The following is a 25519-nucleotide window of genomic DNA, read 5'->3' as shown; positions in this document are numbered from 1 at the left end:
ATAAATCTATTAACACTGCCAAACTATAAATAGAATCATTTTTCATATAAAAAAATATGAAATTAGGTGGTGGAAATGGAATCAGAATTGGCAAAATGTTAAAAATTTGTTTCATTCCTGGCTGGTAGGCTAATTATGCTGATTTTATGTTGCTTGGCCAGAGTTTCTTCTTTCTGTTTCTCTATCAAAATTATGAATACCAACTTATTGATTTACACACATACATCTAAAATTTGAAATTTACTAATAACACCAAAATCTTTAACATCATATAAAAAATAATATCATATCAAATTTCATATAATTAAATGCATCTTTTCATACACATATTTTGATGTAATTATGATAATAATATACTAGATAAATAAATATTAAAGACTAGGTATTAGATATGTAAATGCACAAGAATTGTGTTGCATTTCTTTTATTTAAAAATGCTATAAACAGTGCAACGACCTCTTTTAATATCTAGCAAGAGCAGATCCAGAATAATTTGTCATTCAAATACAATGAGGCATAACTGATTTCCAAAACAAGTTTGCACAGCTCTGTAAAAGCAAATTAACATCTGCAGCGGGGAGAGGATGCTTTGATACTGACCAATCTCATCATATTTTGCTATCTGGAGCAAGGTACTTGGTATATCGCGCCTGTACCAGTAGCTTCCCATTCTTCTTTTTCCGAAGGTCTATGTTAGCTACCCCAATGGCTTTTCCGGTTCTTAGAACCTTAGCTTCTATCTCAATTTCTTCCTGAAGAACCATTAATGGATGTAATGAAAAATCTACAGGACAGACTGTAATTGGTGCAGAATAAAATGAGCAGAAGAAAAGATTGAACAAAAGTTATGGCAGAGTTGGGTCTATATATTCTAGATATCAGTTTTAGAAAGGTCATATGTGAAGTTTCCCTTGCAGTTTATTAACTATCATAGTTCAAAAATAGATTATATTTTAACTTGAATTGGAATATATGTTTAATATTGTCAGGGGACCCCCTCAGACAGGAACACACATATTTTACAGAATATATCATGTGGTAAAAACATTGCAATAAACTATAAGCAATTACGCCACTTATTACAACATATTACGTTATTATTATTTTTCACTAAACTTCTCATTAGCATAAGTATTAATGGCAATTGGAAGAAGACATTTGCATGTTACAACAAATCAAATCTAGCGTTGTCAAAAGCACCAAACATCCACAAGGTCATAAGTTTACCCAGAGCCTAAGGTGCCAGGCATAACGCTTCGTGTTCACCTTAGCGAACGGGGACACTAAGGAAAATATATATTTTACTTAATAAATTTGTTCTCATTAAGATGGTTTAAAATGGTAATTATTAGATAAACTATGTTTGATAAAATAATAAAATTTCTAGTTTAGACGCATTTCAAGTTTCACAACCTTGTTATTCTGTATTTTTTAAGCAAATAACCTAAAAAATATGCATAAATAACTCAAACATCAAAGGAGACGGATGGGATAACTTTATGTTTTTATTTTTAGTTGATTTGCTAATGTTTTGATATAGAATAAAATATGTTTAATATCTTAAATATAAATATAGTTATTAGAAAGGATATATGTGAACATTATCACATAGACATGATGATAAAATATAATTGTTAAAAATAGGACATAACATAACATGAATGCATCATGTGTTATAAATTATTAATATAAATATATAATTTCTACTATTCTCAATTAAACTAATGATTCAAATTTTAAAATAAAAATTACTAACCATTTGATAACTAAATATATAAATGATTACATGAATATATAAAGTTTACACCTTCATATAGTTATTAATAATAGGCATGTATAAAATAATATTTTTTAATAATTTTTTTTAAACTAAATTGCATATTAGATAATTACATAATTTTTTGTAGAAAACTCCAAAATATAAACCAAAGGATACTATGAACTCAGAAAAATGAGGAGAATTTTTCAAAACTAAAATGATAATTTTCCATCAACCAAATATTTTTAAATTAATTTTTGAAGTTCGGGAGTATTTAAATTATAAAAATTAAAATATAAATAAGAAAAATATGAAATTTGGCAGATATATTAAATGGCTTTGGGGAGAGCTTCTCAAATTTTTCCAAAACATTTTAATGTCTCTATATTTGTATTTTGATTTTTGAACAAAATGACATATTTATGTAAACTAAAAATTATAAAAATTATAAAAATTGTATAACTCTCTCTGATTGAACGTTTGACCATAAAAAGTGATTTAAAAATTTTAAAATCATATTTAAAATAATTTTTATAATTAAAACACGTTAATTAGGGTTCAGGTTTAATTTAGGCTAAATTTACCTAACTCAAGCTCAATCTAAGTCCAACCTAGCCAACTCTCTTTAGATCGTGTTCAACCTGATTACAGACCTGGTTCCAACACAAGGATTGAGTCAATCACCCATTAAATCCAATTTTAGTCATTTAGGGCTTTAGGCCAGCCAGTCTTTAGACCGAGTCTCGTCTGAGTAAACTTAAAATTTAGTGGATTCCAATTTGAATTGTTGGAGCATTTTAAACTTGAGCAGTTTGACTATTTTAAACTTGAGATTTAAGTCATTCTATCAATTAATTCAGACTGAACTTCTTGAAGATTAGGGTTAGTCAACATGAACTATAACTTAGTTTAACATCCATATTAGGTTCATCCTAAACTAAACCTTAATCTTAGGTCAGCCTTAACCTAAACCATTAGGATTAGTGATCCTAACCACTAAGATTAATTAACATAAAACTTAGGTTAGTTAACCCTAAACCAATAGAATTAGTTAGCCTAAACCCTAGGTTAGTTAGCCCTAAAACCAATAGAATTAGCTAACCTAAACCACTAGGATTAGTTAACCTAAACCCTAGGTTAATTAACCCTAAATCGATAGGATTAGTTAACCCAAACCTTAGGTTAATTAACCCTAAACTAATAGGATTAGTTAGCCTAAACATTATGTTAGTTAACTCTAAACTAATATGATTAGTTAACCTAAACCCTAAGTTAGTTAACCATAAACCAATAGGATTAGTTAGCCTAAAACTTAGGTTAGTTAACCCTAAACCAATAGGATTAGCTAAACCTTAAACCTTAGGTTAGTTAACCCTAAACTAATAGGATTAGTTAACCATAATTCATAAGATTAGCTAAGTCTAAACCTAGGTTAGTTAACCTTAAACCAATAGATTAATTAACCTAAACCTTAGGTTAGTTAACCCTGAACCAATAGGATTAGTTAACCCAAACCTTAAGTTAGTTAACCATAATTCATAGGATTAGCTAAGCCTAAACCTTAGGTTAGTTAACCTTAAACCAATAGGATTAATTAACCTAAACCTAAGGTTAGTTAACCTTAAATAATTAGGATTAGTTAACCCAAACTTTAAGGTAGTTAACCCTAATTCAATAGGATCAGTTAACATAAACCTTAGGTTAGCTAACCCTAAACTAATAGAATCAGTTAACCGAAACCTTATGTTAGTTAACCCTAAACCAATAGGATTAGCTAAGCCTAAACCTTAGGTTAGTTAACCCTAAACCAATAGAATTAGCTAACCTAAACCTAGGTTAGTTAGTCCTAAAGCAATAGGATTAGTTAACCTAAACCCTAATTTAGTTAACCCTAAACCAATAGAATTAGTGAACCTTTATCCAAAATTGAGGTCAATAGTTAGTTAACCCTAATCCAACCCTGATCTTTAGGCTAAATAAACTTAAATCATAGCTTAGCCTTAAGCTAATCCTACCCTAAACCTTAGGTTAAGAACCTAACCCATAGGTTGAACACAGGAGAACATTTTAGGTATAACCTTAAACCTAAGTTAAACCTAAACCCCTCAACTTGAACATCAATTAAGAAATAAAATAAAACACATTGGGAGGGGTAAAATTTACATAACATATATTAAAATACTTAAACTTAAACCAAAACAAATGCAACAAAACTTTAAAGCATGGCTTTGAGGTTAAGTCAGTTTCGAAGTCGTCAACTTCACATAAGTAATAACAAGTGAACAAAAATAACTAAAATAAAACACTTAAAATCCGACAACAAGATGTAAACAACAAAATAACCTTAAATCAATAGGATTAGTTAACCTAAGCCTTTGGTTAGTTAACCCTAATCCAACCCTAATCTTTAGGTAAAACAATTTTTTTCTAGTTTACGAAGATTCCTTGGACGATGCATTTTGTGGATGTTGACAAGAATCTTCCGGTCCTAGTGGGAAACCACCTTTCGGACTAAGTAAACTAGGGCATCCGGCAACCCAGGACGACGGAGCCATAGACATCTTGATTGAGTTACTACTAATTAAATAATTAAAATTTAATAAAAATTTGACAAAACTTTATTTCTTTATTAGCTCTATTTATTGTTTTGTGTAAGCTTTATTTATTGTTTTGTGTATCTCAATGCATGTATTTTTTACTGTTTTTATCAAATATAGAATACATGTGTTAAGGACATAACGAAGGAATAAAAGTTGCTTAGATTAGGAAGAACCTAGAAATCATAACACTAGGGAACTACTTAGCTTAAGTGAACTTAGCCTTGGCCTAGGTTTGAACTATACCTCCACCACCCTTCAATTAATTCACTGTAAAATTATCGAAACAAATAAAATTTTTAATAATAAGATCAGAAGACCCGAAGACTCGAAGACACTTCAGTATGGAACTTGGAGCAGACTCGTGGGCAGTTTCTTTAGTTTAAATAACAATCCTTAGAATTCTGATGTTGTCTTTTATGACATAAAACCTCTCTTTTTTTAGGCTCCTGCATAGTCCCGATATGCAGCATGTCCTAACTTGTTTTAGGATTCTGAAGTAGTTATTCGACGTAAAACCTCATATCTTTCTAGGCTTTTTGTGTAGACCATCATTACACAAATCTAAGCCCTAATTAATAATTGACAAGAGTTAAATTAATATTATCTTAAATTGAGCCAAATATTAGGATACTTTGGGGGATTACCAAGAACCTATTATGGATCTTTAATCTCCCCTACTTTTCTTTCTTTGATTCTTAAAACAAAATCTTTCATATTTGAACCAATCCCTATTGAAAATTTCACAATCATGTTCGTTGAAAACCATTCCTTTTGAATTCGTGAAGACAAAAGATTACTAATTTTTATCGAGAGTTTTCTTAAGTGATACATTGCTTAAGATGTAATTAACTATAAGGGTTTGTCATTATAGAGAACTTAAAAGAACCCAGACTTAAAATAAACCTTATTTGACTCCCATATCGAATAGGAGAATTTGTCGGTCATCATGCAAACTTGTAGATTAAACGGAAGTTATTTATTTCTATAGTTTATTTAATTAAGCTTATTATCAAGTAGTGTATTACCTTTCGGGGTGGTATATTACTCGTGGTTAGCTCGATTATTCAAATTATAGGAATCAATGAGATCAGTTTGACCCCATTTTCTTTAAATTAAAATACATAATTTCTAAACACTATATTACGCTAAATTAAACCGCACCCAGCCGCATGATGATCGACAAGAGGCAACTAAAAAAAGGTGAGTACCATCTTCCACCGGATGAGGGCAAGAAGGTCGTCGTTCGATGAGTCCTACAGATTGAGGCTACGAGGGATCAACAGTGGCATCATCACAATAGATTCTACACTCATTGCACTGTGAAGTAAAATGTATACACTCTCAGCATTGAAGGAGAGAGCAGTAAGAATGTGGCATCCAAACGGATGACGGACAAGTTGAGTCTCACAACTCAGAGACACTCCTAGCCATACTCCCTGCCATGATTGAGAAAGAAGAACATGGTCAGTATTGATAGAAGGTATCGCATGGAGTTTTCGATTGGAAACCAGCCACAGGATCAAGTTTGGTAAAACATGGTGCCCATGGATGCCTGTCACCTTTCATGGGGAGACTATGGCAGTTTGAGTGTCGAACTCAGCATGACAAATTCAGAAATACTTACTCCTTCACCAAGGATGTCAAACACATAGTCCTTCTACCTTTTGCAGAGTCCAAGATTAAAGCCGCCCTTGCCATTAGAGAACTGCCAGTAGAATTAATTTCGATGATGACAGAGAATAGTGAAGCAGAGGCATTGATTACAGACATGAAGCAATCAGTACAGAGAGCAATTCAGGATATCATGATTGATACCTTATCACCATGGCCACCGTCGTTAGGGGGAGTTCAGATTGTTCTCACATCAGATAGGGATGAGCCAACTTGGGGACTCTAAAGGGCACACTTAGCACCCAGTTTCATTTCAATTTAGCAATGTACCCTCATATGGTTGGACCAACACGGATGGCTACTTGCAATTAGAGAAAACTCGAGTGTTTTGGGGGATGGTGCAGCCGACAGTGGAATCAAGATGCTTCTAGCGGCGCACTTGAAGATTCTTCAATCCCGGGAGGTTACAGAAGCTTCGTCATTGTCAATGTACAAACATAAGCTTCGATGAATGAGTTTAAAGTTCCCCCCTGAAAGATTGATGTGGGTGTCCAAGGCCCAGGAAAACATAGAACTACGTCCAGTACGTGGAACTTTTCACGACCAAAGACGCATATCTCGTGTGCTTACCTGTACCGAATCGGTCCAATTTACTTCCTTTTAAGGAGTTGGCAGATCCTCCTGGGTCACTCCTAGTTACTTACCCTCTTATTACATATTTGTTTTTGTTAGAGTTTAGGATGAGTTTTTTTTTCTGTCAGAACAACAGTCGACATCCAGGTTTTTCATTCTAAGATTGTATTCGATGATGATTGGAGCTCTAGTTGTATCTCATTCGAGGTGGCGATTATCCTCGACCTTTCCACTCCTTCACAACCTTCCCTCCGCCGCCGCCGCCGTCACTGTATTTGCTGCAGCCACCCGAAAAACATCTTCGTTGTTTTCTTGCAGCCACCCACCACCTAGCTTCCTCTCACTTTGCCGCCATCTCTCACCGCCACCTTCCAGCACCCAACCAACCCCTCTCCTGCAACTTATCCATTGTCCAAGCCTCCCGGAATCCCTTCCACCGCATCCTAGCTGCTTTCTCAACCTTCCTGGACTAGTTCCCTGCCACCTAATCGCTGTCCCAGCCTCCTGAAAGCCCCTCCCCTTGCATTCTAGTTGTTCTTTTAACCTAGCCAAACCAATTCCCTGCCACCTCGCCATCCCAGCCACCTACAACCTCCCCACCACAGTCCAAAACCCACAACCTTCTCCCTGTCGCTGACTAGCAATCCCCTTCCCCTTCTTAGTTGCACCCACGGCTAACTCCTAACCTCTTCCAACGGTCACCACTCTTGTGATATGCTATAGTTCAATTTGTTTGTGTTTGTTGTTGTACTTCTAATTCAAGATCATTTAGTTGTAACAGTCTATTTACTTTCACTACTAAGATTTGATTTTTCTATAGTGGTTTGAATTACCTCCGGTATCAATATTATAGAAGTTAGCAGTTAAATGTATAAATACATAATAATTCTGTGGAATAAGTGAATCCCCCTATTTCTTTTTCTTATATTCACATCATTACCATCATCAAAAACTAAGTAATTTAATATTAATATGCATCTCAAGCCCATATCATTCCATAGTGCCTAAAATAAGGAAATCATATTAGTATTTTCTTTTGCATAAGAGGTGAGCAAAATATTACTGCTTCACCAGGACTCACCAAGCATGGACAAAAAATATGATAATCCAACTCACCTTTAACATCAATAGCGAAAAATAAATGATGGAATTTGAACATTTTCCTAAGCTCGACTATAATGAGAATTAGACTAAAGTTTCTAACCGATTCCCAAACTTTAATTTGATGAGATCATAACATAAAACTTTGGTCAGATATGGCCCCATAGAGTTCCATTGCCCAAAACAGACCACTAAATGCAATCGGTCTAAGCCAATTTAGTTTAAGTTATGTTATTTAAATTGTTTCCCAGGCTTACAAAATGACCATATCAAAAATATTAATTCAAGTTGAGGTTCCAAGAACTATGCTTGTGTTGAATATAGTCAAATTCAATGAAGACATATCTAGGACATGGTAATACTATTTCCATCATAGATGATCAAAATACAATGTTGTGTAACTTAAGAATTAATTGAACCATTCATAATAGCACAGCAAAATATATTAAACAATTTTCAAGTACGTATAGTAAGTTCAAGCCAAATCGGTTATAATGTTGGACAGAAGATAGCTTCCCTAATTTCATTAAATACCTATAAAGTTGGTCCACCAACTACTAAAGGAAACATATTAGTTTGAAACATACCAAGAATCAGCATAATCTTCATTATATTTCAATTATTTGAGGTCGGCTTTATGATTCCTTTGTAGCATTCATTCTTGTTACATTTCACTATAAATTACTTAAAATATTTTTACCAACTTTCTAGACATTATGTTTGGCTGATCCAATTTCTTTCCTCTTCTTTCAAATTAACCCTATCACCAAAGTATTAGTTTATATTTCACTTCACATTATGCATGGCCGAATTACTTCAACCTTTTATACAGAATCTTTTATTAGTTGTCGCTTATCCCACATTCCATATGCATGCTATGGTTTTAATGGAAACAAATCTATCATTTACAGTTTCAAACCACGCATGAAATAAAAATCTTTAAAAGAATCATTTCTTTGTTGTTGTATGTAAACAATATGGTGTAACCGAGAAGGAAAAAGATAATTGATGACATTTATTTTCTTATTTCTTCTAGCCATTATAATCATTGCTATCTAAATGTAGGAAAAACGCTTATTTCATGCCCTACCAATGATCAAAAAAGTTGAACAGACTTTCTGGGAAATTGAGACAAGTACGATCAAAAGGATCCTCCAAAATCATCTCCACAATATTCTAGAAATATTCCAGAAGATTCTACACAAGCCTAGATTCATCTGGAAGGCCCTAGAAGACCCTGAAAAACTTTGGATGTTACAAGAATATTTAATAAACAGCCAAAATTCTCTAATCTTTTGAATACTATTTGAACAACCAAATCTCTGTAGAATATTATGGATATTTAGAAGTAATATAATCTTTTAGAATTCTACACATGTAAATATTACATTATAATCAAAAAACCTCTATAGGAGACGTAGAGGGCTATAAATAAGAGCCACTACTGCATTTGTAAGCAAACCAAAAATCCAAGCATATCTAAGCAAATTGAATTCAAGATAAACTCAAGAGTTCTTAGTTTTATAAAGTTCTCCAAAGTGTAATACATTTTAATTTTCCCTTAAGTTTAATTTTCTTCTCTTAAGTTCTTAGTGTTCTAGCCGGGCGACATGGAAATTAGACTAATTTAATGCTAAGGAGATGTGCTATGCCTGCACAATTAGCTTGATGAGAGTTAGCTCATCTTAATTGATATCAAAGCCTTAATTTAGCCATGGCAAAGAAATTCAAAGATCAAGTGCTTGGGTCTGAGACCACCAACATGGAGAAATCACATCAACGCCGGTATCGTGAGCGGCAACATAATCCTGTCACATCAAATTCCCAATCAAAGCACAAGAATGTGATCTATAACTTTGATTCACACCTATCTAACGTAGAGGAGGTTGTGAATGACATTGATGCCTAGATGGAAGATCTAGACGAACAAGTGAATGGCATAGAGTAGGAAGATTCCCGTATCCATTCTGTGATAAGAGGCATACTGCTCCAACTAGAAGAGTGTGATGACCGTAATGAAGAGCTTAATAGGATGATCAAGCTCATGATGCTGAGATGACTAGAATGCTTGCGCTCATATAGAATATATATTAGGACATAAGCACAATTCAAGCATGTATTGGTGACGTGATTTGTTGCATCATTGAGGCTACACATATTGAAAAAACGCCTAACATAGAGCGACGTTTGGAGTCCACTCATATGCGGACACGTGGCTTCAAGAAAACGCGCGCGCTTTCCTTTGATCCGGCCCGGTAACATGGGGGAATATTCCTCCCGTGTTATTCCGCATTATTCAGGTTTGATTGTGGTGATATTCATGTGTTATTGTGTTTTGAGAATATTCTCGGTGTTATAATAACACAATAACACATCAATACCACCACAATAACACCTGACGTGGAATAACACGGAAGAAATATTCTTCTGTGTTACCAGGCCGGATCACAGGAAAGCGCACGCGTTTTCTTGAAGCCACGTGTCTGCAGATGGGTGGACTCCAAACGTAGCTCTACGTTAGGAGTCCTGATGTAATATTTTTAGCACATATTGGGGTACCAAAACCAAAAAGTTATTGTGGTGCCCGCAACACTTTAAAAGTCAACAACTTTTTGTGGGCACTAGAGCAATACATTGGGCCATGGCATAGCGGATGAGGATGCCAATATCCAATTTACTGCCCTCTATCTCACTGACATAGCCATTTTATGGTGGAGATGAAGGCGGAGAGATGTTAAGAAGAGTATGTACTCAGTCTACATTTGGAAACTTCAAAAAAGATCTTAAAAGTTAGTTCAAATATGAGAATCCTGAGGTAAAACTCCAGCTCGTTTGTGAAGGCTCAAGCAATCAAGTTTGATTCACAAATACATCATGGATTTCACAAGTCAAGTTCACAAAATCCCCAATCTATCTGAAAAGGAAGTACTCTTGAACTACTTAGATGGACTTCAGCCTTGGGCAAAGATGAAGCTAAGGCGATGTAGAGCACAAGATATTTCTGCTGCCATAGTCCTGGTGGAAGGCTTGATTGATTACACCAAGTAATCCATACACAATGCCAAGGACAAAAGTGGCCAAGCCAATTGAGGGGAGACATGAGCAAATGCAAAGACAAGCCATGCCAATACTTAACCAAGAGTAAGGACAGAAGTAAGCCAAAGTATAGTAATGGTCAGGGAGAAATTCGTGCTGACTGCTTTCCATGCTGAAGATCTTATTGAGCAAAGAACAACGCACAAAAGCAAGCTTTGAGCTCGCTCCTCGCAAGCCATCATTGGGAGATGGAAATCGAAGAAGGTGAAAAAGCTACTCACATGGGGTCAATATAAATGTTCAAAACGATATAGATCACCCTTAAGCCTGAGCCAAAGGACAACTCTTATCAAAATCACTGAAGATATGGAGACCACAACCATGATAGCCACTAGTGCGTCTCATAGTTTTATCTCCTTCAAAAAGGCATTGAGGTTGGGAATCAAGTCAAATGGTGAATGATGATCCATCAATGCGGTCAACACTAGAACTCAACATATTCAAGGCACAGCTTAAGGGGTAAACACCAAAATAGGAACATGGTTCAAGATGATGTATTTCTCACTTATTTTAAGGGATGACTAACAAGTCATTCTGGGATTAGACTTCTTGAAACAAGCTCAGTTGTTTCCTGTGCCCTTCACCAACATCTTTTTGTATTATGGAGGATGATAAGTCTTCCATTGTGCCCATAAATAGGAACACAAAGCAAAGGTCAAAGATGTAGCTGACTTTGCAATTCAAGGAACACAGTCTGAAGGAAAACTTCACTTGGTGGGTTAATGATGAGAGGCTAAAGTCTTGGGAGGACTTGTTGAAAGGACAAGCAGCAATTCTCGAGTTCAGGAATGTTTTTCCTACGAAGCTACTCGATGATCTACCACCAATAGAGGCAAGCATGTCAGCTGATGGATTGAACCAAGAGGTGAAACTGCAATTCCCTAATCCTTTGGTGAAAGGGATCAAGTGTAAAGAGCTACAAAATTTTTTAGCGGATTTGAAGTCTAAAGATAATAGATGGCTCTCCAAGAACAAGATATTGCAATAAGGGCATCACGGGCCTAGTTAAAGAAGAATATCATGCTCCATCAATGATCGAGGAGGCTAAACACGCTTCATTGGGCATGTTAAGGTGACTACAATCAAGATGATCTTCCAGAATCATCTTAAAAAAAAGCTATCTTCAAGATGATTCTAGAAGATTCTTAAATAGGCTTGACGCATCCAAAAGGCCCCAAGAGAACATGAAAAGCTTGGAACTACAAGAATACTCCATAAATTTCTGAAATTCTATAGAATCTTTTTAGATCTTCATAGATAATTTGAAAATCTCTAAATTTCTTCAAAATATTTTGGATATTAAGGAGTCATACACAATCTTCTCTCTACATATATGAATATTATATTATAATATAATTTGTCTATAAAGATAGTAAAGCCTATAAATCTAAGTCACCATCTCATTTGTAAAACTATTACAGTATCCAAGCATATCTAGGTAAATCCATTAAAAAAAAAAAGAAAACAGAATAGTTCTTAACCCTTTAAAGTTTCCCAAAGTATTATACGTCCTTATTTTCTCTTTCTAGAGTTCTTCTTCTCTTGAATTCTTAACATTCTAGCCTAGAAATATGGACGTTATGTAGACTTAGAGCAACAGTGGTGTGCTAAGGGTGCATGGTTAGCTTTAGAAAAATTAGTCTGTGATACTTAAGCTAAATTGCTAGTTAAGTATCAACAAGTTATAGATGTAGCAAACACAATAGATAGAAATTGATTATGTGATAACATGATACATAAGACAATTTTGACATTTATCCTTTCTAGCTTTACAACAAACCATATTAACACTCTCATATATGCCATATTTATATCGATTGTAAGTGAGATCTTTGTTTCCCTAACTCAAAACCATACAATTTCACCTATTTACTATTTTATAAAATGGCTTTTAAGCCTACATAATATTAACTTATTACATCTAACCAAAAACTATTTTATATTTTACACAACTAGATTAAGGTACAAGTAATTCCCATATCCACAACACCAATTTATGTATAGTAAGTCCAAGAAAAATAAACTTGCAATAACGAAGTATCACTTAATAATCCTATCATTATTTCTTAATATAATTGGTTTCCTCCACAAAACCAGCATACATTTTACTTCCGCTTTGGTACAAACCAAGAATTGCAATAACATAAACGGTTTCCAAAATGTGTAAATGTGGTTTTGTACAAATGCAAACCTTCGACTATACACAAACTGGCTAAAAGGCTTCAATTAATATCATGGGCATGGCAACAATAAATATACTATTCCACTTACCATGATTCTCTTTACAAGATCAATTAAAGGGTCTCCATTACTAAGGATGTAAGTCAACTAATATGTTTAAAAAACAGCTGGATACTCATTTATTTGAAGCTCATTATATTAGTTTATTAAATAACTAAACTTGTTTAAATAAACTTTTAAAACCTCAAACATATTAATATACAAGCTTAAATATTGATGCCCTCATTTATTTATGATCATGAAAATGCATTTTGTGTTGTGAGAAACTAGCAAAGATTTTAATATAATACTAATTTAATGGTGAAACAATGACATGTTTAATGACTCATTGCTTTGCCTAATACCATTCTCATCCCCTGTCCATTTAAAAAGCAGGTAATATTAATAGAGATTCAAATATGATAAATTTCAAGTTAATCAAATAGTTAAGTAATTTTTTTAATCTTATTTTTCATCAAATAAAAAAAAAGGATAAAAATAATACATAGTGATTATGTATTTTTTTATTAGCTTCCAGAAATATATAGTTGTTCAATGACGAGTATTGTTCAAGTTACTAATACCATGCATTTGATTAGGGCTTAATTAAAGATTGTTTAAAGCTTAAACTTGATGGACAAAATAAATAATGAACATTATCTCAAAACTCAAGCCATGTCAAACTCATCTCAAACTTGCTAAAATATTAAATGAATCATGGACATAATAAAAATAAATTCAATTCAACTCGTTTTCAAACAAGCCTTCATTTAATAAAAGGCAGAAATAGGTTTCTAAAGCCACATTTCTTAGTATGCTCGCATGCTCATCATTTAGAAACAACCATATATGATCGAGATGGGATTGATGTTCATTAAGCATGCTTTAACCGTTATCAAATAAATAACTCATGTGAAAGATTTTAACAAGTGAAAATCCCAATGGTCTAAGCCATATTGTAGGCATCTTAGTAAATTTCATTGTATTGGATTAAGTTGATCATTATCAATACTCACTAATGATGAAAACATGATAAACTGAATTAAAAAATATTAAAAACTTATTTTCAAAGATATAACTATTGCAGACTTTTTTGGGCTTTTAATTTGGTTGATTTTTTATCAATTTCAGTATTTTTTTCTTAATAATATCTTTAAAATATGTTTAATATTATTTTATTTCATGATTACACATGAAAATTAGCTAATCTTTATAATAATAATAATCCATACATGATAACAAGTTTAACGGATTCTATATTTCATTATGTTGAATGCCAAAAAATTTATGACAATAGAATGATAATTTAATGTCTTGGTGTTGTATAAAAATTCAACCCACACAAAAAGAAAAGTAGCGGGATGAGATACCAAGTTTTTTATATAAAAAAACCCTAGAAAGTGAAAAAACCATGGGGGTTGACCCAGTCGAAGTAATCCACTATATATTTGTAAGTACATGAGTATGTCTCTCTCTCACGATAGGACCCAGTCGAAGTAATCCACTATATATTTGTAAGTGAGTATGTCTCTCTCTCACGATAAGGAAAATAGGATTACAATCTTACATTGAAAACTATATTTGTCTTTATATAACAGAAAAAGTATAAGTGTTAAGAAATTCAAAAACAAGTGCAATCAAGCTACAATGTTGCAAGCATGAATCGTCGGTCGTTGGTGGTTAGTGGCAGCATGTGGCGACGACAAGTAGCGGTCGTCAATGACAAGCAACTACGGAGGCCGGTGGTCTATAATGGTTGTCGGCTTCAGAGGTCGGTAGTTACTCGTCGGGCCTTCTCTCCAGAACAGGCTATAGAACTTTACTTCTTCTCTTCTCCACCTCTGAGTGAGATTAGGGACCTATTTATGGCTTTTTGAGGAGGGGATTTTGATCTTTCGACACAAATTCTCTAACCACCAGATCGAACGGTCCATGTTGATCGCTCTTGATCATAGGTGATTTTTTAATGATTTAGGTACCTTAATAGCCTCGGAATTAAGTGATCTTAGACTTGTTGGGTTCCTCTCATCGAACGCTTGATTCAACTACAAATATGTTAAGTTTAGAATTCATTTTAATTGATGGTCTAAAGCCTTCTATCATGCTTCAACAGCTTGATATGGATTTGATTGGACCCAGATTGAATCAACTTTAGAGTCGTTGTGTTCGTTTTATCAAGACGCTCAGTTTGATTATAAATTTGATGAAATCAAAGCTTGGATGATCATGAATTTGAATTGGAAGAACTCTTATAAGAAAATGCATCAAGATTTTTGCTTATTGTCAAAAATTCGTTGATGACACAACACATTCTATATATTAAATTTATTTAAGTATGCTTAATATGATAATTATTAATCACGTAGTTAAAGATACCAAGCATAATTTGAATAATGACATTTTTCTTCAATTAACAGTCTCTCATGATAGCCACTTTACATAATTTATTATAGTTCCTACATAGCATTAAAGTTGCCAAAATAAGTTAAACACACTTAATTATATTTACTAGAAAATAGCAAGTTTACATTATAAAAAAAATTAAGCTTAAAGAGTATTTATTTTTACTTAACATTATTGTGTTAGCTTATTTAATATATTTAAAATTTCAAAAAATATGTTAAAAATAGTATTAATTAATAAACTATTTTATACTTGTTGAATTTCAACTTCATTCCTATTTCATTAGATTCTTTACATTGAACTTCATATGTTATGCAACCTAATTTTGATTAAAATAAAATTAGGAATTTCTAAAACATTAGTTGTTTCCAATTTTATCTCATGTTGAAATGAGAATTAGCCATTGATATTCTTTTTGAAATTTTTCTTAGTTGTTGGAACTTGATTTAGGGATTAGCCATTTAAAATTTTTTTCATGTGTTTTAGTATATAAGCTAAAAGGTTAATGAGGAATTTAAATATCACACCAAAAGCAAAATAAACATGTAATGAGAAAATGAAAAGTAGAATCCAAGTTAAAAAACAATTGAGGAGTTTTCAAAGAAAAATTCTTAAGCATTCATCATTTCATTCCTAGGGGTTTTCACGTTTGTAACCTAAAGCTTGATATCTAGGTGTTTTTTATACCAAGTAATTTTTTGAATCAAGGGCTTTTCTTGTATTTGATTTTAAATAATTGTATCAAAAGTTGTATTTCGTTTTAAATGTTTGTATCAGAGGCATTTTTTTATTTTTTTTAAACAATTATCAAGAGCTTTTACTGTATATTTACCATAAGAAATTTGGTTATGGGAATTAAAGATGAAATTTTTTATCTCCGCCAAAGTTTATAAAATATCTAGTCGAACCATGTAAAAATTCAATGTGTTTGTATGTCTTCTGTGTGTTTAAATAAAAAATTTTATATTATGAGTTTGATTTTAAAATCCTTTAATATCATACTTGTTCCTCATGGTTTTAAAAACTATATTTTCTCAAAAAATTTGAGTTAAAATCTCATAATTATTTTGTACAAAAACACTCAGTTTTTTATTAATAAGTTCAATCCCCTTCTCTTGGGTTTGTGCAGGCTAACATGAACCACTTATGACAAATTTCTCTTCCTCTCTTTCAGTACAATCCCTAAATTATAAAAGCGGTTAGTATATTTATAACAAAATTTTCAACTCAATAAGTAATGTTAAGCAGAGTTTTTTTTTTGCTTTAATGTGCAAAGAAAAAATGAAGTATGGATTTCGGTTAATTGAAGCACAAATATCACAAGTATGTGGCCTTATATTATTTGACAACTAGCATGAAAATTAAAATTATAAAATAATCTAAGTTGGTTTAAATGTACCATTGACATGAAAAATTATTAACCACTAGTTAGTAATAGGGCACACATGCGACAAGATGAGTAGCACATAATATCAACTGATAGATTATTAATCTTCTTATTAAACTGAACATTAAAAGCAGAGTTTGTGTTTTGTACTCTTTATAGAGAAACAGCAAAATGCCTGCTATGCCGCTTTGATTGTGCTTTAATGAGCAAGTTTGCTTCATTGCAAGGCCATGTGTAACCTTATCTCCATATTCCATATCACATTTAAAGAACGTGCATATCTTTCTGCAATTAACATCACTGCTTCAAGATTAGATAGATAAAATACAAGATAAAACTATTTTAAACTAATTTGGCATCCAAATCGCATCTCCTAAACATCCAGTCCAGCCTAATGTTGAGCCATCCTCAATTTTTCTATTATCTTAGATTCACTGCCCAAGGAAGTACAATCCTGTTTTCCATTTTTAATTAAAGCATTTAATCTGAATCCATCATATTGTTCAAAAATAGCATTCCTCGATCTACATCTACAAAACTTAACTTTTTGTATAAATCTCCACATAGATTCATTTGTATTGTTCTACACAAATAAAAGCTTACTATAGCTCCTTATTCGATTCACTCAGGTTGGGTCTCTTGAATCATTTGTAGTTTTCTTCTCTCAGTGGAGACTTATCTCGATGCTGAAAAAAAAATACTCAAACCTTAGGAATTCCATTTCTATCACACTATGAGAATTCCAAGCAGTAAAATATGTGCACACTGCATAAAAGTAAAAAAGCAAACAATAAATCAACATCATAAAGCATGCATCTAAGCAATAGCAGCAACTACCAGGAAAAAAAAAATTCAAGTCTAGCATGAGCAAATGTGGAAGGGGCTCTTCTCCCATCTCACAAGGGTGGCATTGGCATTGCAATTAGAGATGAAAATGGTGATCTTATCCTTGCGGCCGGAGAGTCTATTGAACATTGGGACGGTGCTTAGGTCGAGCTTATGACAATCTCAACACATAAATATCATGTGGAACCGAGGATGTATGACGTCAAGAGCACCATTATTGAAAGGGACAACCAAAAATTATTGCTTCACTTGGACTCTAGTACTTGGAGACAGCAACCACAAGATATGGAGAATCTCTCTTGCTTGACCTCGTTCAAACAGATTTTATTTCAAAATATAAATAAAAAGAAAATTATAGTTGCGCATACTTGCGCAAAAAGAGCCATAAGTGCTAATTTTTTTGTTAGGAAGGTTGATAGCTCACATTTTCGTTTTCTTTTTGTTGATTTTGACCTAGCCCATATTTTGACGCTTTAGACCCATTTTTGTAACTTCTTGTACTCCTTTTGTCTTGATTAATGCAATATGCACATTTCAAGGGGTAAAGTGGCCAAACTAGAAAGAAACTTACTTATTCCTAAATGGCCTTGCACCTTCCTGACATTCACTTGGTCATCCTGGACATTTACCATAGCAAGGTACTTTCACTTAAAGTTGGATTGTACTTTAGAATCCCACAAGCACATAAGAACGGTACATTTCGTCCAAAATCAGGATTATTTTACACAACAAGAGCCAGATTTGCTAAAACTATAACTTCACGTGTAATAACCGATCAAAATGCCAACAACCTAACGTTTTACACGATTCCTTTCCAGTGGCCATCAATCCTTTCGTTTCCCCTAACTAACCCCAAATTAATTAAGCATCAAAGTTCTGAATTACAAGAACCATGGATCAAGCAAATATAAGCATAGAGTCGCCAAAAAATGGACAAATGATCACAATAACAATTACAGCTTACATGAACAAAGGCAGAGTCCAAAAACGCGGTGCTGATCTCAAGTGGAGAACCAGTCGTCCGAGCGCCGACAGTGTAGAAAACAGCGGAGCCAACAGCATCAATCAACGAAATGGCGGCGCCACCGTGCAAGAACTTTCCGGTGTTCTGCGAGAGACCAAAACATATGGGCAAAGATAAAAGGGGAGGACGAAAAACAGAGGAGAAGGAGCTTAGGACTTTACGAGCAAGCGTGGAGGGATACTCATGGAACAGAGGAGTCGACCAGGCTCGATGAGGTCGACGCTGAGCCCGTGGAGGATAAACGCATCGTAAAATTTAGAGGGCAGAGAGTCGATCAACGGCGTGGGGAGAATCTCCACCGCAGCGGCCTCCAGCGATCGCCTCACAGCCGGAAAATCCATAAGTCTCCGATCAATTGGAGGAGAAGAGAAGGTTATGCTAACGACGTTAGCTGCATTATATTCGACATAAATATAAAACAAATGGGGCGAAACATTGTCAAAACGGTTAGTTGTTCGCGAACAGGCTCTTTAAGAAGGGGTTAACGAACCAAATATTAACCACACGAATAATTTTTTGTTGTTCGTATTTGGTTCGTATTTGGTTCGTTTTGACTCGAAATACTACTAATCAATTATATATATATCTTTGATGAGTAGTATTTTTAAAAAATTTAATTGACTACAAGACTACAAAGATTTATAATCAATTAAAAGTATTAATAAAGAAAATATAATAAAAATTATTAAATTAGATTCAAATGATATTTTAAATCTTGCTCCAATCCTTAACATCTTATAACTACGTGATTAAGGTTGTCAAAACTACTAAAAACTTCTATTTGTTCGTGAACGGCTCGTGTTCGGCTTGCTAAGCAAAAGAGCCGAATACGAACACAATTTTTGAGCTTGAAATATAAACGAGCCGAACACAAGCCAAGCCCAGACTCGCTCGTGTTCGGTTCGTTTACACCCCTAGTCATCTGTTTCAACCATTTTTCAAATTCTCCCAAAATAAATATATATTTTTAATGATTATCTACAAAATTGATTTTGTCAAAATTGTTGCTAAAATTCATACAAGTGATATTTTAAACCCCTTTTGCTTGAAGTTGCTACAAAGGCAAACACTAAAAATATTCACTAAAATACTTCTAGAACCAAATTTTATGAAAATGGCTAGAGTATTTTGTTGTCCATGGCTTCCTTCCTCTTTTTATTCCTCTATGGATCCCTAGCTTTCTTGTTCACTATTTCATTTTCTTGCGATGGAAGGGAAAGTGAATCCAATTGTGTTTTGTGCTTCCTCTTCACCTCCAATTGCTCTATTCTTGGTCGTCCTCTTTTATTGAATTGGAAAGGGATCGTCTCTTTTATTGGCATGGTATAACTGGTTTCAATCTCTTTTATATCACAATTCTGATAGATAATGTGTTATTCTCAAATGAAGAAAGAGAAGACTTCAAGCTTTTGAGTTTGGCTTTGATGGCTATGCACTTCGTAAGTGATGCTTCTAGGGTTTCATAAATAAATAATGAAAACTCGAATGTATGATTGATCTTGTCTCTCCTATTGAGTTTTTTTTTTTTTTTTTTCCTTTCAAGTTTAACATAACTTAAGGATCTAGGAATTATTTTGGAGGGAGGCCTATAATTAATTATTGGTAGACCATTAATTTTCAAGAAATGGACTCATAAAATCCAACCTATTATTTGGTGTAAAGTTATAATCCTATTCTCCTAGTTGTGGGAAAAAGGTGCATCTTTTGTAATTACATATTTATAATGGAATATTTTATCTATGCTAGCCCTGTAGTTTTTTTCCCTTTACGTGTTTTCCACTTAAAAAATCTTGGTATCTCCTCCTACTACTTTCAAATTATTTGTGTGTGTGTTGGAACATTGTGCATCGCAAAAACGTAAATTATAACTCTATCGCCGTGAATATTCTGGCGCACCAAAACTTTAATTACACATTATTGTAAAAAAAAAAGAGTGGGATTAGGACAATCAGTGTTTAAACTACTATCACCAAAATATTTCTTAGATTTTTCTAAATCATTGAAACTCATTGTTATTGTAATTTTTTTTTTTCAGTTGTAACAGGTACTTTAAAAATCAGGAGTATATATCAATCTTGAATTTACTTAATTTGACATTTTGGACAGGGTTTGTTCATTCTTATATTCCTCAAAGGAGAAATAAATTATTCTTCATATAAGATTTTGTTCTTCGTACTCGGGTGTTTTTTGAATTATTAATTGTTAAGGAAACTACTCCGAAAGAGTCTCCTTTTAATTTCACCACAGAATAGGATCATAGGATTTGAGAAAATCAGAACAAAAATTAAAGAATGGACAATCAAAGTAGCTAGAAAAGCACGAAGGAATTTTACGTAGAAAAACCTAAAAACGGGAAAAAACCACAGAACCATACCACCACAAATTTCAGTATGTAATTCAGAGGGTTTTATAAATGACTCACAGAAGTTTCTTCTCCACACTCACACGAAGAAACTTATAGGACTTGCACCAACAATCTTCTCTCTTCAATCAGATGCAAAAATCGCATCGGATCATCAAAATCCACCTCTTCGATACTCCTCACTTTCACTGGGATGCTCCTCAAAGAATTCAAAAGAAAGAAACAACAAGCAATTTGAAACCCGCTTAAAAAATTGGCATAGAACCTTTTTTTGTATTAACTGCACTGTGATTAGCGCACAGAAATGGGCGCCCAGGCGCCAATAGACCGGTGCCTAGGCACCGATCTCTTAGGAATAAGAGCAGTGCTCACTCTTATGGAGCTCTTAAGAGTCCATGGTTGGCGCCTAAAACTGCTTGGAATGCTTTTGCTCCACACACATCGTAACAATCTCTCACTTGAAGACAAAGCACCGAGCACCAGTCCTCTGTACCAACATCTCCATCTAAATAGCCTTCATAAACACGTACCATGGTCACGAAAATATGAGTGCATAGAAAATAATCATGTACTCCATACAATATAAGATATTCATTTCTATATTTGCATATCATAATGTAATATCAACAATGCTTAAATGAAATGATTATTGCACTCAATAACTACCCATTCAAACATTTCATCAAAGTTGGTTATGCTTAGAATGAAACATGAAATCCACGGATCTCCTCTTCCTTTTGCAACCCCAGTGGCACCTCCATGAACACTTTGAATTGAACATTTGTATCCTTTTTGACTGCAGGGATATAATATTTGATGTAGATGTAGATTTTGTGAGCACCATTGCATAGCCATCATCCATATAATCCATTCCTTCTGGGAACAGCTGCCATAGAAGACTTCCTCCTCCACTCCCACCAATCTTTGTAGAGTTCAGAATGTTCTTATAAATCATATCAATGAACTGATCTCTGAAACTGACACTGAAGTTCTTGTCTTTTGCCGACACTCCAAACTCCGTGAACAACACCGGCATTCCAAGCACATTCTCTGCATCATCAATGTGGCTCTGCATCCAAGACTTGGTGAATTGGAGGTGCGAGTCAGAGATTGAATTCGATATCCTGTATCAATAAAGAGAAATTATTAATCTATAGCTAGTAGCATGGGCGTCAAGTCGGGTTCACAGTTCGAGTTTAGTTCTGACCCAAAATTGACCTGACCTGAAACTGTGACCCAAACCCACCTGAATATTAAACTGGTTAGAAAGTTCAACCTCATGCAACTATTTGAGTTGATTTCAAGTCAAATTTGGGTCAATTTCAGGTCAATCTCGGATCAAATTCCGATTGTCAAGTCAACTGTGAGTTAATTTCACGTTAGTGGGTCAATTTCGGGTCAAATTTGGGTTTAACGGCCAACCAGAATCTGACATGAAAAATTATATGAGTTAAAAGTCCTAACCCAAGCCGACCAAAAAATGGTGCTAGTCAACTTGAACCCAAATTTTTGAGTCAAGTTCAAGTCGAGTTGACATGTCAGGTCAATTTTGGCCCCGCATAACAAGAAATTCTTTCTTATGTTATCACTTATCATACCAAGCATCTGGATAGATGTGGGCTGTCGCAAAGTCGATGCCTAAAGTTTGATGGTTCCTTATGAAATCGGTGCCGACCTGACTGGCAAAGGTGTTGGGATTGAACTGAAAGCGATTAGGTGTTGAGGATCCATAGAAGCCTTCGAGCCCGATCTCGACCAGATGCTTCGGGTCCATTGACTTTACGTGGAATGCCATTTCTTCAATCCATGACTGAAAATGGTTCATGATCAGTAACTGATGTTGGATGGCGAGTTAAACAGAACAACTTTGAAGCTTGAGATAGTTACCTGCAGGTTGTTGCCTGAAGGATCAGCAAGGCAGCGAGGTTCGTTCATTAATTCCCAAGCAAATATTGTTGAGTCTTCTTTGTATGTGATGTTCGTAAATGTGTTTACTCTATTGAGAACTGCCTGATCACTTAGACAAATCATTAATTAAAGATATTTGTTATCTAATCTTACACTCTTCATTTGGGTGTCGTAGCATTAATTGTAGCAAGTAAACAATAGAAAAATTTATTTGTTATCTAATTAACTCAGTATGCATACGTACTACATAGGTTTTATATATTTATATTTCTAACACTGAAACTTTGATATTTACTAATATATGTAATAGCTATTTCTTATGGGGATTTACATAAAGAGTCCACAATTCTTATGTAATTACATATCTAACACTAGAAAGAAAGCTTTTCAATTTTCTTTTATATGTTTAGAGTCATAAATCATTGCATGAAATTGGGTATTTCACTTTTACAAAATTATTAATAGTGATATTTTTTTATGTGATGTTGAAAATATGAGTGCCATGCATGTAAATATAAAAAAAAATTAGGTGCTAGAAGGATAAATACCTTAGAATTGTGTATATGTATATAAATCCTCCAAAATTTTAACATCACATTAAAAATATTATTAATAGTAACTTCTTAAAGTGAAATACATATTTTCAGGGTGCGTTTGGGGCAGCTTTTGTGTTTCAGGACAAGCTGATTATCCTGAAACGCGGCCCGTGGGCAGCCAGCTTTTGTGTTTCAGGACAAGCTGATTATCCTGAAGTGCGGTCCGTGGGCAGCTCCGTGGTCTGTGTTTAGTGTAAAAACTCAAACACAGTTTTAAATAAGCTGGCGAAACGCGCAAACCAAACAGTATGGTGGCGTTTTGAAAACGCCGCCCGCACTTATAAGCTGCCCCAAATAGGCCCTCAGTCTTCAGACATATGTTATGATGTGATTATGACTCCAAAATAAAATATAAATAGATTAATATTAAAATTTAGGCGCTAGATATATAAGTCTGAAAATACCCCAAATTTTAATCTGAAAAAAATTTAAGTCATTGATTTTTTTATTAAAAGTGCAATATAAATTTTAGTGTATTTCTCATAAAAGTCATATTCTTTACATAAATTAATTAGAAACCTCTCACAATGTAAATTCCAAGCTGTTTATTTTAGTTTATGTGAGAAGATTCAAATTGTTTTTGGACTAATAATTATAAAAAAGTTTATTTTGTTTAAGTAAATAAAAAATTATGCTAAATAAATATGAAATGCCATGAAACTCTAACATTATTTACCTTTACATGAGCTTTATAGTAACCTTTCACAGTTGGATCAATGAAGAAATCATCATCAGAAGTAAGATTTAAACCTGCTGCCTTTCCCCACTTCACATATTGAGACTTTCCACCATATGCATCCCAATTATTTGCTAATGACAGTATTAATCTGATATTATGCGCCTTTGCCTCACTCACCACATAATCAAGCGCCTTAATAAGTGATTAACCAAAAAGTTAATTAGAAATCGCCTAAGAAATTATTATATTTAATCTATAATCATAACACACAATTAATACAGAAAACATTAATGAAACTCAAGTAAATAAATAAAAATTACAGTTTTAATGTATTTGATCCGTTGAATCAAAACTAAACAGCAATTTGCTTAAAATGAAGTGCATGAGTATCTTAGCGTACATATTTAATACCATAAAGAGGTGAACTTCATTAGTAGCATGCACATGCAAACATTATTATATAATTTATTGTATTCAACATATTTTTATAGTAATCAATATATAAAAACTAAATTAAACATGGTTAGAAAATTTATGTTATTCATTTTAATACGATCAAATCATTTAATGTAACACGTAATCATAAGTAAATTTATTGTGATAGTCTATCTTAAACAAGTATCAGACTATCTTATGCATTTGTTTTAGAGGAATTAGCAGTATTGCTATAAATAGAATTATGAAAACATATCTCAAAACTTTTTTTTCTTAAAGAATGGTCGGAGGTTATTATACGAGCCCCCAACCACCCTTATGTGTCTAACTATTCGAGGACCGCCCTCGCTGCCCGCAAACAATGAGGAACTTAAGAGCTTCAATGAGGTTGCCTCTACCAACAAGCCACGACTGGCGGCAAACACATACACACAGATATGTATGTATGTATGTATGTATGTATGTATGTATGTATGTATGTATCTATGTATGTATGTATATATACATACATACATACATACATACATACATACATACATGTATCTATGTATGTATCTATGTATGTATGTGTGTATGTATGTATCTATGTATATATACATACATACATAGATACATACATACACACATACTTAGATACATACATAGTCATTACATTACATAATATAGAGAGAGACCTTATTCATGCATTTAGGTAATGCATGTGCAGATAGAATTGATCGATGGTCGAAAACCGCCTATCAACCTCTTTGGTCGGGCTCCCGTCAGGTCTGGGACCCCGCTCAGTATGCTGAAAATTCGAGAACCCCGCGTCACATGAGATTGAACCCCGACCCGAGGGTCTTACGCTAAAGCCGCCACC

At 33.8% G+C, this 25519-nt stretch overlaps 2 protein-coding genes across 2 annotated transcripts; both read right to left on the bottom strand.

Annotated features, from left to right (window-relative positions):
- Nucleotides 1-416: 416 nt before the first annotated feature.
- LOC110035857 (acyl-coenzyme A thioesterase 13) lies at nucleotides 417-19112 on the bottom strand. The gene is made up of 3 exons (XM_020740174.1): nucleotides 18842-19112; nucleotides 18621-18764; nucleotides 417-752 (listed from the first exon to the last, which is right to left on the bottom strand). Exons 1-3 carry the CDS (start codon nucleotides 19019-19021, stop codon nucleotides 609-611), a joined length of 468 nt encoding a protein of 155 aa, XP_020595833.1. The 5' UTR covers nucleotides 19022-19112; the 3' UTR covers nucleotides 417-608.
- A 2474-nt stretch (nucleotides 19113-21586) lies between these two features.
- On the bottom strand, nucleotides 21587-24513 carry LOC110036204 (mannan endo-1,4-beta-mannosidase 6-like). The gene is made up of 5 exons (XM_020740631.1): nucleotides 24505-24513; nucleotides 24223-24417; nucleotides 22930-23052; nucleotides 22641-22852; nucleotides 21587-22166 (listed from the first exon to the last, which is right to left on the bottom strand). Exons 1-5 carry the CDS (start codon nucleotides 24511-24513, stop codon nucleotides 21725-21727), a joined length of 981 nt encoding a protein of 326 aa, XP_020596290.1. The 3' UTR covers nucleotides 21587-21724.
- Between the last annotated feature and the right edge of the window lie 1006 nt (nucleotides 24514-25519).

This window comes from Phalaenopsis equestris, unplaced genomic scaffold (assembly GCF_001263595.1).
Source record: "Phalaenopsis equestris unplaced genomic scaffold, ASM126359v1 Scaffold000002, whole genome shotgun sequence".
Lineage (NCBI taxonomy): Eukaryota > Viridiplantae > Streptophyta > Magnoliopsida > Asparagales > Orchidaceae > Phalaenopsis > Phalaenopsis equestris.
The sequence above is the reverse complement of the archived record's forward strand: the minus strand, read 5'-3'. Positions and strand labels throughout refer to the sequence as shown.